General features: G+C 39.6%; 1 protein-coding gene across 6 annotated transcripts in view; it reads left to right on the top strand.

The window, feature by feature from the left end:
• NR3C2 (nuclear receptor subfamily 3 group C member 2) overlaps nt 1–16,790 on the top strand; it is a 323,767-nt gene that overhangs the window by 155,954 nt on the left and 151,023 nt on the right. For 5 of the 6 annotated variants that reach the window (XM_087866499.1, XM_087866500.1, XM_087866498.1 and 2 more), the window contains exon 3: nt 2,967–3,118. In XM_087866499.1, the coding sequence (XP_087722625.1) occupies nt 2,967–3,118 (152 nt within the window). The remainder of the gene's footprint in view (nt 1–2,966; nt 3,119–16,790) is intronic. The other variant, XM_045798862.2, reaches the window with a different exon arrangement.

The raw sequence follows: 16,790 nt of genomic DNA, 5'->3' as shown, positions 1-16,790 counted from the left end.
TTCGTTTGCCAGGGCTGCAGCAACAAAGGACCACAAACCAGGTGACTTAAACAGCAGAAATGTATTGTCTCAGGGGTCTGAAGGCCCCAAGTCCGAGATTAACATATCAGCAGGGTTGCTCCGTTCTGAAGGCTTGAGCAAGAATCTGTTCCATATCAGTCTCCTAGCTTCTGGTGATTTTCTGGCAATCTTTGGTGTTATTTGGCTTGTAAAAGCATCACTGCCTTTATCTTCACATGGCATTCTCCTTGTGTGTGTGTGTGTCTGTGTCCTAATTTCCACTTTTTAGTAAGAACACCAGTCATATTGGAAAAGGGGCCCACCCTACTCCAGAATGCTCTCATCTTAACTAATTGTATCGGCTATGACCCTAGTCCCGAGAAAAGGTCACACTCTGAGGTCTTAGGGGCTAGGACTTCAACACAGGAATTTTGGAAATGACAGAGTTCAGCCCAAACAGTTGCCATTAACTGAAATGACGCAGTCTGTCTGTAGGAGGAGCGGGAAAAAGATCAGCAACTTTATGGACGTGTTAAGTTTGAGGTGCACCTCAGACACTCAAATGGACACGTCAGGCAGTCGGATAAATGGGTCAGAAATTCCAGGAAGGTGTCTGGGCTGGAGAAAACATTTGGAAGTCCTGGACATAGAGATCACAGAGAAAGTGAATATGGATAGAAGAGAGTTACAAAGACTGAAGTCAAGAGATTATTAAATTTGAGGACCAAGATCAAGGCTCTCAAAACACATGAAATACAAGTCCCACAGATGCTAGTAGTTGTGAAAAAGCAGTTACGGGATGCCTGGGTGGCGCAGTCGTTGAGCGTCTGCCTTTGGCTCAGGGCGTGATCCCGGCGTTCTGGGATCGAGCCCCACGTCGGGCTTCTCCACTGGGAGCCTGCTTCTTCCTCTCCCACTCCCCATGCTTGTGTTCCCTCTCTCGCTGGCTGTCTCTCTCTGTCAAATAAATAAATAAAATCTTAAAAAAAAAAAAAGAAAAAGCAGTTACATGTTAATGATGATTGTAAGTTACATTCTAATTGTTTAGGAAGTCAAGGTATTTCCCTGTAAAGTGTGAGAGAGTCAGACAGAGCATGGATTGAGTTTCACTGGCCAATATGCTCAAGAAGTTACTGGTGCTGAAATGGAATGTTTTGAAGGCCATAAAGAAGTCAAAGGACACTAATAAAAATAATAAAGAGCACTTCTCTCAGAAGGAGAAACAACTTTGGGGAACATTGTTTCAGTCCTTGATTTAAGAAGTCGTTTTCCTAGTCAGTCATGCTGCAGTGCTCCAGCAGCTGAATATTTTGTTCCTTCTCCTGCTTTTGGTGAGAGCATAGTTAATAGTTCAAACCTTTTTTTTTTTTAATTACCAGGTCAGAATTATTATTACATTTTAGCTAATTGGGAAAACAGAAGAAGCATCACTGTAATATAACCATTCTAGCCTTTTACTATGTTTTCTGTGAGTCTTTTCCACACATTCCTGCTGCTGCACATGGAGACATGTCGTGACAGCAAGGTGATGGTGGTGACATACAAGAAGTCTGCTCAGTTCTTTGAACATGTCCAGCTGGCATTTCTCCGAGTCATTGCACTTTCTGCTTCCCCTGCCCCTTTTCTTGGTCCGGCTCTCAACCAGTGGTGCTTCCACATTCAGTTTAATAGTCACCTTTCGGGAAGTGTTTCCTGACTGGCATTTGCCCCCAGCCTTCCCAGCCTGTGCCACCATACTACCTGGCACCATAGCGCTCACCATAATAGTTCATGTCCCCACTAACTGAAGGACAGAGACTGGGTTGGGGTATTTATTTCCTCAGTACCTTGCAAGGACCTGCAGGTAGGTATTCAATAAATGTATGAGGACTAGGAATAAGTAACATCGCCTTCTGCCTGCTCAGAACATGTCTGTTGCTGAACTGGGATTCCTTCAAACTGTTTCGTTTAAGCTGTGCCATTAACTAGCAGTGTAATTAATGTATATCACAATATATATAGAAGATCCCCTTTAAAAGCATTCATCTAGATTTTTGTTTAAAGGGTTAAATTTGTCCCTAAAAACTGATGCCCAGAACCCTTCAGTTTCTTACTAGAAAGATACATGAGATATTTACTATATATGGCTTTTTTTTTTTAAGTATTGAGTATGTCCCTTCAGATTAGTAAGCAAAATGTAGTGATTTAAACATACCTAAATAAGATGTAACATGAAAAAAATGCAGAAACTTGAAGGGATAAAATTGCTGGCAGTAGAGGCAAGAATTTTTAAATTTTAATTAGTGGATTGTTTTGGAAATGGGAGAGTTTTTTATCTGGCGTAACTGAGATACATAACCTGAGTCTGGGTGAAGAGAGTAAAGTATTGTAATAGTTCTGTGAAACCAAAAGTACTTCCCTGATGACTCAGCTCAAGATTCTTCTCTTCCCTGCCCACCTAGAATACAAATAATATTTTCTGGTCAACTTTCTCAAAAATAGGGGCCGGAGCCACCTGGGTGGCTCAGTCAGTTAGGTATCTGCCTTCGGTTCTGGTCATGATCCCAGGGTCCTGGGATTGAACCCCACATTGGGCTTTCTGCTCAGCGGGGAGCCTGCTTCTCCCTCTGCCCCTTCCCCTGCTTGTGCCCTCTCTCTCTCTCTGTCAAATAAATAAATAAAATCTTTTTAAAATTACAATAATAATTGTCAGTTCTCCCAAACCTTAAAAAAATGGGAAAAAAGAAGCATATACGTGATTATTATTTATTGGTACCAAGAAAAGGCTTCGCTTTGCTATACAGAATTCTGAATAGCATTCCTCCATTGATAGGGTTTTACCTTCATTTTCTAAGTCGCGTACGTGACCATTAAATACTGAATTCATTTATGAAACCATGAGTATTGATAAATTTTGAGCTAAGCTATACAGCATATCAAACGTGCTCCTACAGTGTATTTATTTAAATCTTGATTTCTCTCCTCAGCTCTACTTTACGAAGTGTTTCTACTGGATCTTCAAGACCTTCCAAAATATGTTTGGTGTGTGGGGATGAGGCTTCAGGATGTCATTATGGGGTAGTAACCTGTGGCAGCTGCAAAGTGTTCTTCAAAAGAGCAGTGGAAGGTAAATGTTCATGTGCGTGTTCCTTTTCACAGTTCCTTTCCTAGGGTGTAGTTTACTTGCATAGTTAACGCTAAATCATTATTGGGAAATAATTCAAAAATGTCTTTGAGGCAGTCTGTCCGTGATAAATAGAAATAATGTCTTACCTAAAAACCACCTGAAGATTTTCCACTGAGCACTGTTTAATGGGCAAGATTTGACATGGGGAACTGCGATCAATCAAAAAGAAGTTTTTGTTTTTGTTTGTTTTTCAGTTAGCCTTAGAAAAATAATTCTCCATAAACTTAATTTGCATGATGTGCAAAGCATTTTTACTAGGTACGCATAGAATGCATCATATCTTTTCTGTGTTTCCGCATAAAATATATGTGTTCGTGGCAAAGTAAAACATTAATATCAGAATCGTGTCTGTAATTTGAGTTCCATACAGAATAATTCCATTTAGCAGCTGCTTCATATTCCAGGTCCCTGCTAATGTCCTGCCTTTGTTCTAACTGAAGGTTTTCCAAACCAGGAAGTTAAATTAGACATCTGACTGTAGTTCTCTAGGTGTATTTAGGCTAGCTTTTGCTTCTGTCCACGTAATTGTACTTCCTCAGGAGAAGTAGTCTTTTAGTTTGTTTTTGCCCCCCCTGCATCCTCACTTATAAGCAATGAATTAACATCAGACTTAGTCCAGATGGTTTTATTAATGTTGACGACATGACTGGTGAAAGTGTAGAATTTTTGCTATAAACAGCAGCGTTACCAGTGTAATTGACAGCGATTTCACCAGGGAGTTCCACATTAAGACTCCTGTAGATTTAGTTCTCAGGACAGTTTTCGAGAGATGGATCAGTGCTTCAGAGACCTAGGGGTAAAGTACTTGAATGCTTCATCTGTTTTGCTGGTGACCACGAGGAAATGTTTTGGATGCAAAAACTGACCAAGTAGTTATTTCTGAGCTTCTGGGATTGATTTCATGTTCTTTAATTAATTTTACGTGATTTTACATTATTTACACTATTAATTATTTAATAGTCCCCAAACCCGGCATTGAATTGGTAATAGGAATTCTGTATTTCTTTAGCAGAATATGGGCTCTTGGTTACAGGTGACAGAAAATTCAACACAAACTGTCTTAAGCACTAGTGGAAATTCATTGGTTCACATAACTCTAAAGCCCTATTGTAGGCTTGGCTTCAGACAGGCCATGGTCTTAAGCCAGGTGGTTAGAACTCAGTCCCATCCTCCCCCCTCCTTGACTTTGCCCTGGCTCTACTCTTGTCCAGGCTCTCTCATGGTGATGAGACAGCCACCAGGACCTCATGAAAAAGAGGTTCTCTGTTCCCAACTGTTCTTATAAAAGTCCCCAGTTAAATCTCCTAAGACTGCACCTGGCTCCCATGTTCCCTCTGAACCAGTGCAGTGATCTGACAGGCTCCTTCTAGCTGGAGTTGGCCAACCTAATCTATCTAGACCAAGAGTGGGGAAGAGTATTTCCCATAGGAAAAAATGGATCCTGTTACCAGGAGACTGATTCCTGGAAAATAAATGTGTACGATACTGAAATCAATTTATTTTTTCAGACTTTCCTCCCCTGTCACTCCCTTTTCTCTTTCCTTAACTCGATGATTGGCTCAGTAGAAGATAAATAGGTAAAACTGCCTCTGTCCTAATGCCACTCTATACCTTCCAATGTAAGGACTCCCTCCTGAACAAAGTAAGGCGATATGTAAAAATAAAGCAGTGTGGAAAAGGGTGTTTGGAGAGGGACCCTCTGTGTGGCCTGCATCTGGGTCAGCTTTCATTTCAGGACCCAGGTTGAGGCTGGTTATGGCACCTGCACTTCTCTGCTTCTGAAGCAAAAGGTTTTCCCAAAGGTTTTGCTTAATTTTTGTTTTAAATCATTTCTATGGAAGTAACTGAGGAAAGAAGTGTTTTTGTAACTAAGGTATAAATAAATAAGGAAAAGCCCTACATCTTTTTCTTTCATTGGAAAGCTAATCAATACTGGATAATGAAACCCTTTTAAGACTTCTGTTAGTACAGTTTAGTCCCTATTTTGGGGGGTGGGGGAATTACGATTTTAAAGCTCACCTGAATGAAACAAGGCTATAAATTTTGATTGTAAACTTCATGAGAGTGAGAACTTGTTTTTATTTTGTATTTGTATTTCTTTACTGTTTTATCCTGTGTGAGAGAGAGAATATATGAGAAATTAGATTATCTTCGTATCAGAACTTTTTGATTTAATAAATTGTTTTTATAATACTTTATATAGTTTGAGGCACTAGTTATCAAATTATGGTATATAGATTTTTTTATTCCTCTTTTACATATGAAGACAATTGGGATCAGACCCAGTCTACTAATCTATTCAAAATCATAAGGCCAAAAACTCAGACCCGTATTAAAGTCTTAGGACTCCACACTAGACCCAACCTAACAACTCATGACTCTAAATCTCACGATCTAGTTCATTTTCTATAATTCTCAAGTTCATGGAAATCCTACCCTGTATGTCATTCGTTCATGCCTGCCTGGTGATAATGAAGGGAGTGATGTAAGCATTGAGAAGACCCAATATGTAAGGGTGATTGCGGATGTCTGTTCATACACATATGCGAACGTGTATGTGTTTTTAAATTTGCATATTTACTAAGTTTGTTTTCTGGCTTTCCCTGATAACCTGAAGCTCATCCTTAGATTACAAAAGCAGAGAATTCCAAGCAGCAGTGGATAGAGGGATCTGGGATGAGGGGAGTTAGTGAAGCTGAAGAGAGCTAACCACACCAAAGACAGAGCAAACCGGAAGTGACCACTAGAGTGGAGACAAGAGGAAAAATGTAGCAATCTGAGCTCAAGTTTACTGGTTTAAGGCTTTATGCCCCAAGGCACTCTACTCTAAAGGTTGGTTATAATAGTGTAGTGATAACTATGTAGGGAGACTGAAAATCATTTTGTAAGAGTATAAATTATTAAATTATGTTCTTTGTATTCTGTTTAATGGGATGTATATATGTGCTTATTTTTTCATCTTAAACATTTAATATAAAAATCCTTAGAAGTTTCATCCAGAACACCTTATTTTGTAATAATGTCAGTTAAGGGCCATATTATTGTACCTTACAAATGGAAGTTTATAATTTTGTTTTTAAATTTGAATTGCTTATTTGCCTTGAAGGTTTGTCAGGACCTTTCTGTCTTAAAAAGAAAAAGAATAAGCATTTATACATTTATTTTTTTTAAGTAGGGTTTTCCCTTGGGTAGAAACCGGACTGGTTTGAGGGTCAAAAGATTTAGTTTTAATTTCTGGCTCTGCGATTCGCTAAGTGTGACATTAAGGCAAGTTATTTAATTTGCCTGGGCCTCCATTTCTTTATATCTAAATAGGAAAAGTAGTATTGCCCTACCTACTAAGAAAAATTAAATGAAAACAAAGTATTTTTGCCAATTTTATAAGTCAAAGTACATCAAAATATTAGATCTTTATTTTAATATTAGATTCCCTAGGATCAAATGCTGTAATTCTCTGCTTAATGTCTTTGCAGACAGATATGTAAATGGTACAATAACGTGGCACTGTTAGGTTTTTGTCTTTTCTTCATTAGATCTTTATTTTTCCGTCACATGTTATTTTTCTTCATAGAGCTGCCCTCGGAGGTTGTAAGATCCTCCTAGACTAGCAGTTCTCAAAAGTTCTCAAAGGGCATGTGGGGGAAATGGGGATAACGGAGGGTCTGCCAAAATTTTCTGGAGAAGCCGTCCCTCGTGTTCCAATGTGGCCTGGACTGTTGAGATTTACCCTCGTAATGACCCTCTGTCACTGATGGGGGCGGTCTCACGTTTGGAAGTTGCATAGTAAAGAAAATATGAAGAGCCATCAACTGAACTTTGAGCTCCTCTGTTAGATAGATGTCTTTAGGGGAGGACAGAGCTTTCTCTCTAGAACCTAGCAAGACTCTGGATGTTTGGTAGCCCCCAAATACATGTTTGAAGGTACACATGAATGTGGACATGGGGCATGAGAGCAGCTGAGGCTAAATGACTTCCCGCCAAATCAGTAAATTAGCAATGAAACTGGCCCGAGAATTTATGCAGGTCTTTGGCCTCCTAATCCGCAACTTCTAATTCTAGTCTGAGTTTTTACTATCCCAGTCTTTCCAACTGTAAATTGCCATTAGTTTCATCTCATGTATTTTATTTTGTGATCCCTCGATGAAGAGAACTGACTACATTCAGTACACTATTTTATAACCTAATTTCCTCTTTGGATACTCAGTATACAAGCAGTGTCTGGTAGACACAGCTACCACAAACCACTGAAGAGTTACAAGGTTGTAGAAAAAAAAAGAGAGAGAGAGAGAGAGAGTTCATTATTATGTAATGTCAACTGGATTTATATTTTTATAAGCAGACCTGTTAGGCTAAGGAGTCCATATTTTGATAAGGTCGGCTAACTCATATGATGTTAGTTTCCATACTCAGACATTTCCTTTTAAGTAAGAGACTTACAAATATATTTCCTGAAATGAAATCATTTTAAGAGATATAATTGTACATTAATCAAAGGTTTCCTCAAATATGCAGAATTTAAGGTAACTAAGCCTGTGAACATGTGCCTCAGTCCTTTCAAATATAGTTCACAGCATATAGGTTAAAAAATCTTTAAATTTATAGATTATTCTTTGGGGGAAACTGTTCTTAAAGAAATGTGATGGTTGGTTAATAGTTAATTTCTTTTGCTTTTCTGAAATTAATGATTAAACTGAACAGGTCCAGAGGAAAATGTGTCTCACGGTGTCATACCCACATTTGCTCTATCAATCCTATATGAGCAAGTGGGAGATGTAGGGGAATGGGGGATGGGCAGAATACAATTGTGCCCAAAATAGGGAGCTTGAATTTAGTGGACACAAACTAATTAGAATGGTACTATATCATAATTACAACATAGTCATTCCATTATAACGTAATATAAAATTAAGGAAAGATAATGCAAGGAAATAATGTATATTTATTAGATGTCTTCAGTTCACGACATGATATAGCCCTCAGTGTCCCCATGAGCCTACAGGAGGCTGAAGAATATCAAAGTCCGGTGTCACTCTTATAGACCTGCTGAGTCAGAACAGGAAACCAAGGACTATTCTGGCTTACAGTTTTCTCATAAAATTCTTTAAAGATTATTTCTTTCCTTTACCACATATTAGGAACCAAGTAACCTGGTTCTTTCTAATTACTTATTTTAAGAGCTTAAATAAATGCCTACCCAGTGGATCACATCTATGGTTTTTATGAATACTCCTTTCCTCCTTATATGAACATAAGGCTTTAGTGTTAATTGCAAATGTTTGCCTAGATTTTTTATATCCCTTCAGTTAGTTGCTATGGGAACATGCAAAGCCATGACATTTAGGCCAGCTTGGAAGGTCAGGGAAGGCTTCTTAAAGAATTGACCCCCAAACTGAATCTTGAAAGATGAGAATTGGCAGTGGTGAGGAGGGATGAGGATAGGCTGGCTGCACAGGGCACCAGAAGCAATTTCACATTAGCGACTTCGAAAATTTGAGGTGTGAGGTAATAGAAGGTGAAGCTAAATGTGCAGGTTGGGTCCAGGTCTTAGACCACAAGGAGGGGCCTGAACTTATCCGTGGGCAAAACAGAACCTGTGATGTTTTCATGCAGCAGAATGGCAAGCTCAGTTTTGCATTAAAATCTGACTTCAGGGAGGTGTGCTTATTTAAATAGGGACAGTTCTGATGACCGTTTTAAATCATTTTGGTAAGAGATGTCCAGGGAAAGAACTAGACCATCAGTGTTAGGCATTGAGAGGAGGGGTAGTTAACAAGACTATCTGGGAAGGAACATTGGCAGTTCTATATTGAAGGTAAAGAAGCAAAGATCTAGGATGATTCCCCAGGCTCATTTGCTGATATTAGGAACATTAGAGAGGGAGTAGCTTTGGGGGCATGGGAGGAAAGGTTCATTAACTCGGCAAACATTTATTTAATATCTACTAAATGCCAGACACCATTCTAGGCATACCTAGGGACATCTTGAATGTAAATCAAGTGAACAAAGATCCCTGCCCTGGTGGAGTGTACATTCTAGTGAGGGGTGATGGAGAGATTAGACATAATAAAAGAGCCATTTATTAGCATATGGAAAAAAGGGGGCCCATTGCCAGGATAAAGAAGACTGGAATGAGGTTCAATTTAGGACGAGTTTGAAATGTCTGTAGGACATTCAGGTATGCCTAACAGAAAGTTGGATGTGAGATTCTGAAGCTTGGGGAATGAGAATGAGGCAAGATTGAAAACAAAGATTTTGGAATCATTATCCATGAAAATAGATGCATTTGCCCAAAACGTGGGTAGACAAAGAATGTGCCATGGTTAAAACCTTAGAGAACATAAATCTGGGACATCGAGTGTGTGTGTGTGTGTACGCATTATGCATGTGTGAATAATTTTTCTCTCTTCTCCAAGTTGCACGCGGAAAGTCTTAGTTAACTTGGTCTCTTGTTATTCCAAGTTTAGCTAGACTCAAGACATTGCATATATGGACTTTTCAATCCCAGTTTTTGTTTTTAGTCATCATTAAGCCTTAATTATTACTGAATCTTAGTCCAGGACCCACAACTAAACATGCTTTAAAGGAGATTTGATTTGCTGACCAGTGCAGAGATAATGCCAAACATATAGCAGGTCCTCAAGCAACATTTGTTGATTGATTGTTCATTAACTATTTATATATGGGATTCACCCTTGTTTCTGTCACTGCTTCTCTGAAGTAGAAAATATGTTGAAGTGATTTATTAGAAAATGATTTGAAGTAGGGACAGGTGAGCCAAGAGTAAGTTAGCATTATCCAAGGAGAACTTCTTGTAGCTTAGAATTTTAAATTAAGGTGCACTTCACTTAGCAAATTTGTAAAGTATAAATTAGAAGCCCAGTAATTTTCAAATGCTTTTGTGTTTGTTTGTTACCCACCCCATTCCAAAAAAAATATCCAAAGAAACTGACAATTTTACATAAGTCAAAATGAAATTTAAAATTAGTGAAATGAAAAATAGGATAAAGGGAAGATGAGAGCAAGAAAGAGAAAAATAGAGCCAGGATGATATAGAGAATATATGCCCTGAAATTTTTGTAGAGACTGGTCACTCACTCCTTTGGCTATTGTCTTTCCAGTAGCCAACCCAAAGACAACAGCGAGTCACCTGACCTATGATGTTCTTTTTTTTTTTTTTAAGATTTTATTTATTTATGTGACAGAGAGACAGCCAGCGAGAGAGGGAACACAGCAGGGGAGTGGGAGAGGAAGAAGCAGGCTCCCAGCAGAGGAGCCCAATGTGGGACTCGATCCCAGAACGCAGGGATCACGCCCTGAACCAAAGGCAGATGCTTAAGGACTGCACTACCCAGGCGCCCCATGACCTATGATGTTCTTAAAGACTAGTGTAGAGGGGCGCCTGGGTGGCTCAGTTTTTAAGCGTCTGCCTTCGGCTCAGGGCGTGATCCCAGAGTCCTGGGATCGAGCCCTGCATCGGGCTCCCTGCTCCACTGGGAGCCTGCTTCTTCCTCTCCCACTCCCCCTGCTTGTGTTCCCTCTCTCGCTGGCTGTTTCTCTCTCTGCCAAATAAATAAATAAAATCTTAAAAAAAAAAACAACAACTAGAGGATTGCGTGTTGATAAGATTTTCATGAGCCTTGGTTTTAATGTGTCTGTTCCTTCCATGCGAATTGTAATCTGAAATTTTAAAAGTAACTCTTTTTGCTGTTAGTGGAATAGTTGGGTTTATCTTAAGGAGCAGTGCTTTAAAAAGTGCTTTGTTCTGTCAACCACCTGCTCCTGTAACAATAGCTACCATTTATTGAGCAGTTACTAGATGCTAGACACTTTGTCCAGTCCTCTGTGTTTCATCTCACGTACTCCTCATGACAGCCTTCTTACATCTGAAAGTTTTGTGAGTTTTGAAAGGTAATATCTTTAAACTCCCTACGCAGTTGTTGCTATAAGGAAAACACTATTTTTTAACATGCCTTTATGCTATGATCCTTCAACTCTTGAAATTAATAGCAATAAGAGTAAATATTTGAGTACTTATTTTGTGCTCATAATGCTAAGAACTTACTTGCATATTCTCATTTTAATCCTCCTAATGATCCTATGAAGTAGGTATGATTATTATCCTTATGTTAGAGATCAGTCATCTGAGGCATGCAAGACGTGAGTAGTCCAAGATCCCTCAGACTGAAGGAAGTGGGATTTGAACTCAGGAAGCCCAGGCATCCTGACTCTGTGTACTTAACACGTAAGCTATACTGCCTCTCACAGAGTTACAAAGATCCCGACTATTTTTACCCACCAAAAAGTAGGGCAACATCTCTGGCTTCAGAACACTTATGAAGAGCACATTATAATTTAACAGTTATCTCGCTATACTCTAAATAATTAACTCCTAGCCATTCCGAGTTGAAATTCTAATTTGAATTTCTGTTGCCCTAATGGGAAAGAAATTGGGTAGTCTCTATTTTTTCTTAAGGAATGACCCTCCATATTTTTAAAAAATTACCATTACCATCCTGAAGTACCTCTTTAACATCTCGATATTAATCTAAAGCTTTATTTAAAATTTTTATCTTCCTGTGTTTCATTTCCTGTGTGTGATAAAAATTAGATGTAGCCTATCAGGTTCAGAGAACCATTGGGAGAGTGGCCTCCCTCACCCAAAGCTGAAAGCTACTAACTCCTCAGCTCTTTGCTGTCTGCTGTATGCCTTGTGGATCAGAAACGGACCCACCAGCCATAGGACACATAGCTACTTTCACAGAAATTGCACTTGTGGTGTAAGTAGGATCATAGAACTTACATGATTTCATACTTTGACACCGAAAATGAAAACTGCTAAACTGACTGCTGTCGAATGCCAAAATAGGGTCCTGGAAGGATGGGGAGGATGCGGAGGCATTTAGGCATTGCGGAGGAGAGGGTGGGGGAGGAATGGGAAGGTGCAGCCTGAACCTGAGCCCGCTTGCTTGAGCAGGCCCAGTGCGGTGAGAGCCTGGCCAGTGCAGGTCTGTGCCCAGATGTGGAGTTGGCAACTGATCAAAGACACTAGGGCCAGCTTATGTAAGGCCCTCGGATCGGAATGAGGAATCGCAGCCCTTCTCTTAAATACATCAGGTATTTTTATAAAGTTCTTTACAGTGGAAAAAATCAACACTAGTGGCTTAGGCAGTTTTGTCTCTTGGTGTGGAACAGTGAATGGCTCGTGGCAGGTGCCACCTAGAGGAGGAGATGACGACTGAGATGGGCTTGTAGCTGGTGGAGAGTAGAAAGGACCTAACTGGGGATGGCATTGGTGCCTCTGAGTGGAAGGCCTGACTTGAGAGGTGAGAGAGAAGAGTTGGACGGACCCAATGGTGGATTTGTTGGGGAGAAGGAGGTCTCTGACAGAGACTGAGGAAGGAAACACTAAGACTAGAGAGGATGGAAAGTGGAGTTTAGAACCGGTGAGGCTGTGGCAGTCAGTTCTCCAAAAGGGAGAAAGCAGTCCAGGTAAAGAGGAAAGGAAAAGCAGAGACAAGATTCTGAATAAGTTCACTTTCTACCTGGAAATAGTTTCTTGAACACTGTAAAATAAACTGTGTAGTTAAGTATTAAACATTTTGGCAGATGGGCTTAGTTTTAGGCAGTAGATGTCAGTGGCCGTCCTGGCTGTTTGGTGCAGTACGTGGGAAGCTACACAATGAAATTAAAAGCCTGGCGAAGGTGTCAGGCCCGCAGCACTGATGGAACAGGCCTGCTGGCGGTAGTGATCATTGGGGGCACTTGGGCTGTTGTTACTTCTCCTATTAGAGGTACCAAATGATGATTTCAGCAGCTTATGACCCCATAGGGAGCCACAACATGAAGCTATTTATGTTTGAGAAGGCAGAAAAATTCTGTAGCAAATAAAAAGATGCCAGTGTTTCAAGTCCCTAAAATTTTTCCTGTAATGTTTTGCTCTTTAAGGACCGACATATCTAGTGTAGTGATTTTTTTTTCTTTTAACCTTATTCGTGGGTATCTGTGTTCACTACCCATCCTGACATTTTAGGTAGGAAATGGAGAGAGGCTGATAATGATGTTTCTAGATAAGCAGATACGTGTAGCACATGCACGCTCCAGAGCTCTGCCCCACTTCACTCGATCACCCCGTGATGGCTGCTCTGGGGCTAAGGAGCAGGGGAGCCTCGAATGTCAGCAAGACATTTATTATTATAAACGCTCTGTGCACATGCGCACATTCTCTTGCACTCCCACACCTCCCTCCAGCATCGCAGACCAAATCCACGCCTAGAGAAGAGCAGACTGACACCGAGGAATGAGCTCACAACTCTCATAAGCAACGTAGATGGTTTCCATTTTGCCCTCAGGTTGGCCCTGTTTGGAGCTCTTTCACAGATGCTGGCTCTTGGAATTTGTTGACTATAAGGTTACATTTACAAAAGCATCACCTTCCTGGATGTGCTGTGTTGCTAATTAACAGTGAACCTTTTATACCTCACAGAGCAAAGAACAATCCCTAAGGAACAGTGAGAAATATATTTTCTCTTTACAGGTAGAAGATCAAAGGCTCCGTTAAATTGCTGGCATTTGACAGCCTAATACATCGTTACAAAAATGTTTTGTTTACTTTTCTGATGGTAAAACACGAAATAAAGCGAATGAAACAACAAATTAGAGGATCTAAATCTAGAAGGGCATCATAATTGTCAACAAGAACCGTAGAGTCACTTATAGCAAATTAGCTGAGGAGTAGATGGGGTGAGGTTCTTAGGAAGTTTAGCATACATTTCAAATTACATATATCACTGTACGATAGCTCAGGCTCAGTAAATTATATTCTTTTATTTCAGTGGAATCAAAACTATGTAATTTGAAAACTAAAAGGCAGATACGTCCTCCTCCTCCTCTTCCCTCCTGATCCCTTCTTATATTTTATTTTCTTCTCCAATTCGGGAGGAAGAACCAGGGCTTGAGTTTCCAGATTCATACCACCCTCTTATAAGCCATGCTGATCACTTACTAATTTTTTAGTGAAAGGCTACTTGGATATTATCCAATGGTTTGCACACTTACTGTGAGAATCCTCCAGTAAAAAAAACTGTATAAGAAAACATTACCAAAATAGGCTTTAAAGCCCTTTTTGGGAGCACCTGGGTAGCTCAGTCGGTTAAGCAACTGCCTTCGACTCAGGTCACGATCCCGGGATCCTGGGGTCTAGCCCCTCGTCGTCAGGCCCTGCTCAGTGAGGAGTCTGCTTCTCCCTCTCTGATCTCTCTCCCTCTTGCACTTTCTCAAATAAATAAAATCTTTAAAAAAATAATAAAGTCCTTTTTATGTAGAATGATGGTAGAGTAGAAAGAGAATTGGCCTTGGGTCAGACAACGTGGACGTCAGTACATAGTCCTGCTCACACTGATGCTTTGAGCAAATAATTGAATGTCTGTTTCCTCTTCTAGAAACAAGAGAAATTAAATCTTGAAGTATCAGCCCTACCCATCCCTCAGACTTAGGATGATATAAACTAGTATATGTGTGTTTAAACTGCTTTAAAAACAATAATGACTTGCTTTACAAGCACTACAGTTAAAAAAGAACTTTCCCCGTCTTAGGAAGTAATTTAATCAATATACATTGGTTCTCAATACAGTGTGGAATATTTAAACTGTAGCTGTTTTATGTACATGTTAAATATTTGGTTTGAAGGAAAAACCAGTAAAACTTAAAGCAACCAATACTTTAGGCAAGACTTGGAGTCTTGACCTCTTTGTCACTCGTTGAGGCAGATGTGTATTGTTTGTGGGTATTGTGCCAAAAGGCCACGGTGAGGAAACCTTCGTATTTAAGGTAGGGGTTTAAATTTAATCCACCTGAATACAGAATCAGACAAAGAACAGAGACCATTTTCACACTCTTTCAACATCTTAACCATTTGCAAGATCACAGCTGCTTTTTACTGTCTTTTTAAAAAATTAACTGTACCAAGATTTCTAAAACATACTGCATTCTCTTACCCTCCCACTCTTGTTGAACAACTTAATTGGAAAACCAGTGCAGAATTAGTCTAGGTTGATTATTTTTCACGTGGTCCACACCATAGCATTTTCCCAGTCGGACTGGGCTCAGCAATTTGATACTGCTAGCATTACATAAGTACTAATTGTTTTGTTTTGTTTTGTTTTTCATTATCTAATATGAACTAGAGTTGCATTCAAAAAAAGAATTGGAGTGGAGTACTGATAGCCATGAATTAGAAATCCTTAAAAAATTGCTGCTTTTAAAGAAGAATAGATGAAGAAGTTGTTCCAGAAATGCCATTATTAAATGATATTAGACCAAAAAAAAAAAAATTCCTTCAAACAACCTTCCCTCTCAATTTTTAAAATCAAATGTGGTTCTGACACATCTGATTAGGATTTAGATTTACTTGAGGAGCTTTAGTTGCTCTCATTGGTGATACTTAAAATTCAAAATGTTTATGTTACATCTCCCAAATATTGAAATAGCTGACCTTTGCCTAATTAATTTAACCAGCGTCTCAAAGAACAGAGCTGTACTAGTGAGTAAGGACAGATCTCCCTGAGACATGGAGGGCCAGATCCAGAAGCTGGAGAGCAGGCAATGGGAGGACAAGTAAAGAAGCAGGGACGCCACAGGACCAGGACCAGTTAGGGGTAAAGCAGTCATTGAAAATGGAAAGGAAAACGCCCCACGTGTGCCGCAGTGTAGAACCACACAGCAGCCCAGGGGCCTTCACGCAGTTCAGCGAACTGCCCAGCGCTTACTGTGCACTCGGCCCTGGGAGCGTGCTGCGGCTGTTCCAGGTAGCAAAAAGGCACCAGGATCCCAGACACCACCCCTTACTTCCTTCTAAGCAGTGTGCTTTTTTTTCCCCCCAAAATACATCTAGTGTATTTTGGAAATTACCTATAAAGCAAAATAATCATATTGAGCCTTAGGAATTAACTTTGTCTTTTCTAGTGAAACAGTAAAAATTCTGTAAAAATCAAAGAAACCAGGAAAGATTTCTTAAAAAAAAAAAAAAAGATTCTCACTGTTGAACTTCCTTTACTAAACAGAAAATTGCAGTTTTCAAGTCCTCGTAGCTACTTATGAGACTGAGTAAGTTGTCATTTATAGTCCTGACCCACAGGGAGGGGATGAGAACAAAAGAAATTATTTTAGTATCAAAAATTAACCTCTCCTGAGACATTAACACCTCTCTTGTAAAAACAAATGAGAAAATTAAAGCAATTTTTAAATTATTTTTAAAAATCAAGCGAATTATCTCTCCTGTAGTCAGGGGAGCAAGTCAGAAGTATAACATAAAATATGGGTTTTCATTTTTGTGGGTAAATGGAGTAGGCTTTCCTGTTTTGTCTTTACCATAACTTACCATTACAGAAGTAATAACTGAGCTTTTCCTCTTTCTTTTCTTTCCCTTTCTTTCTTTCTTTCTTTCTTTCTTTCTTTCTTTCTTTCTTTCTTTCTTTCTTTCTTTCTTTCTTTCTTTACTATCCAATGTGACTTGATACTATAATTTAAAAAGGAATATCAGGGTACCTGTGTGGCTCAGTTGGTTAAGCGTCTGCCTTTGGCTCAGGTCATGATCCTCGGGTTCTGGGATTGAGTCCCGCATTGGTCT

The sequence above is a fragment of the Ursus americanus genome, chromosome 13 (genome assembly GCF_024610735.1).
Source record: "Ursus americanus isolate L20-20 chromosome 13, mUrsAme1.1.p, whole genome shotgun sequence".
In the NCBI taxonomy this organism is placed as follows: Eukaryota; Metazoa; Chordata; class Mammalia; order Carnivora; family Ursidae; genus Ursus; species Ursus americanus.
Note: the sequence above shows the minus strand (reverse complement) of the source record. Positions and strands in the feature narration are given on the sequence as shown.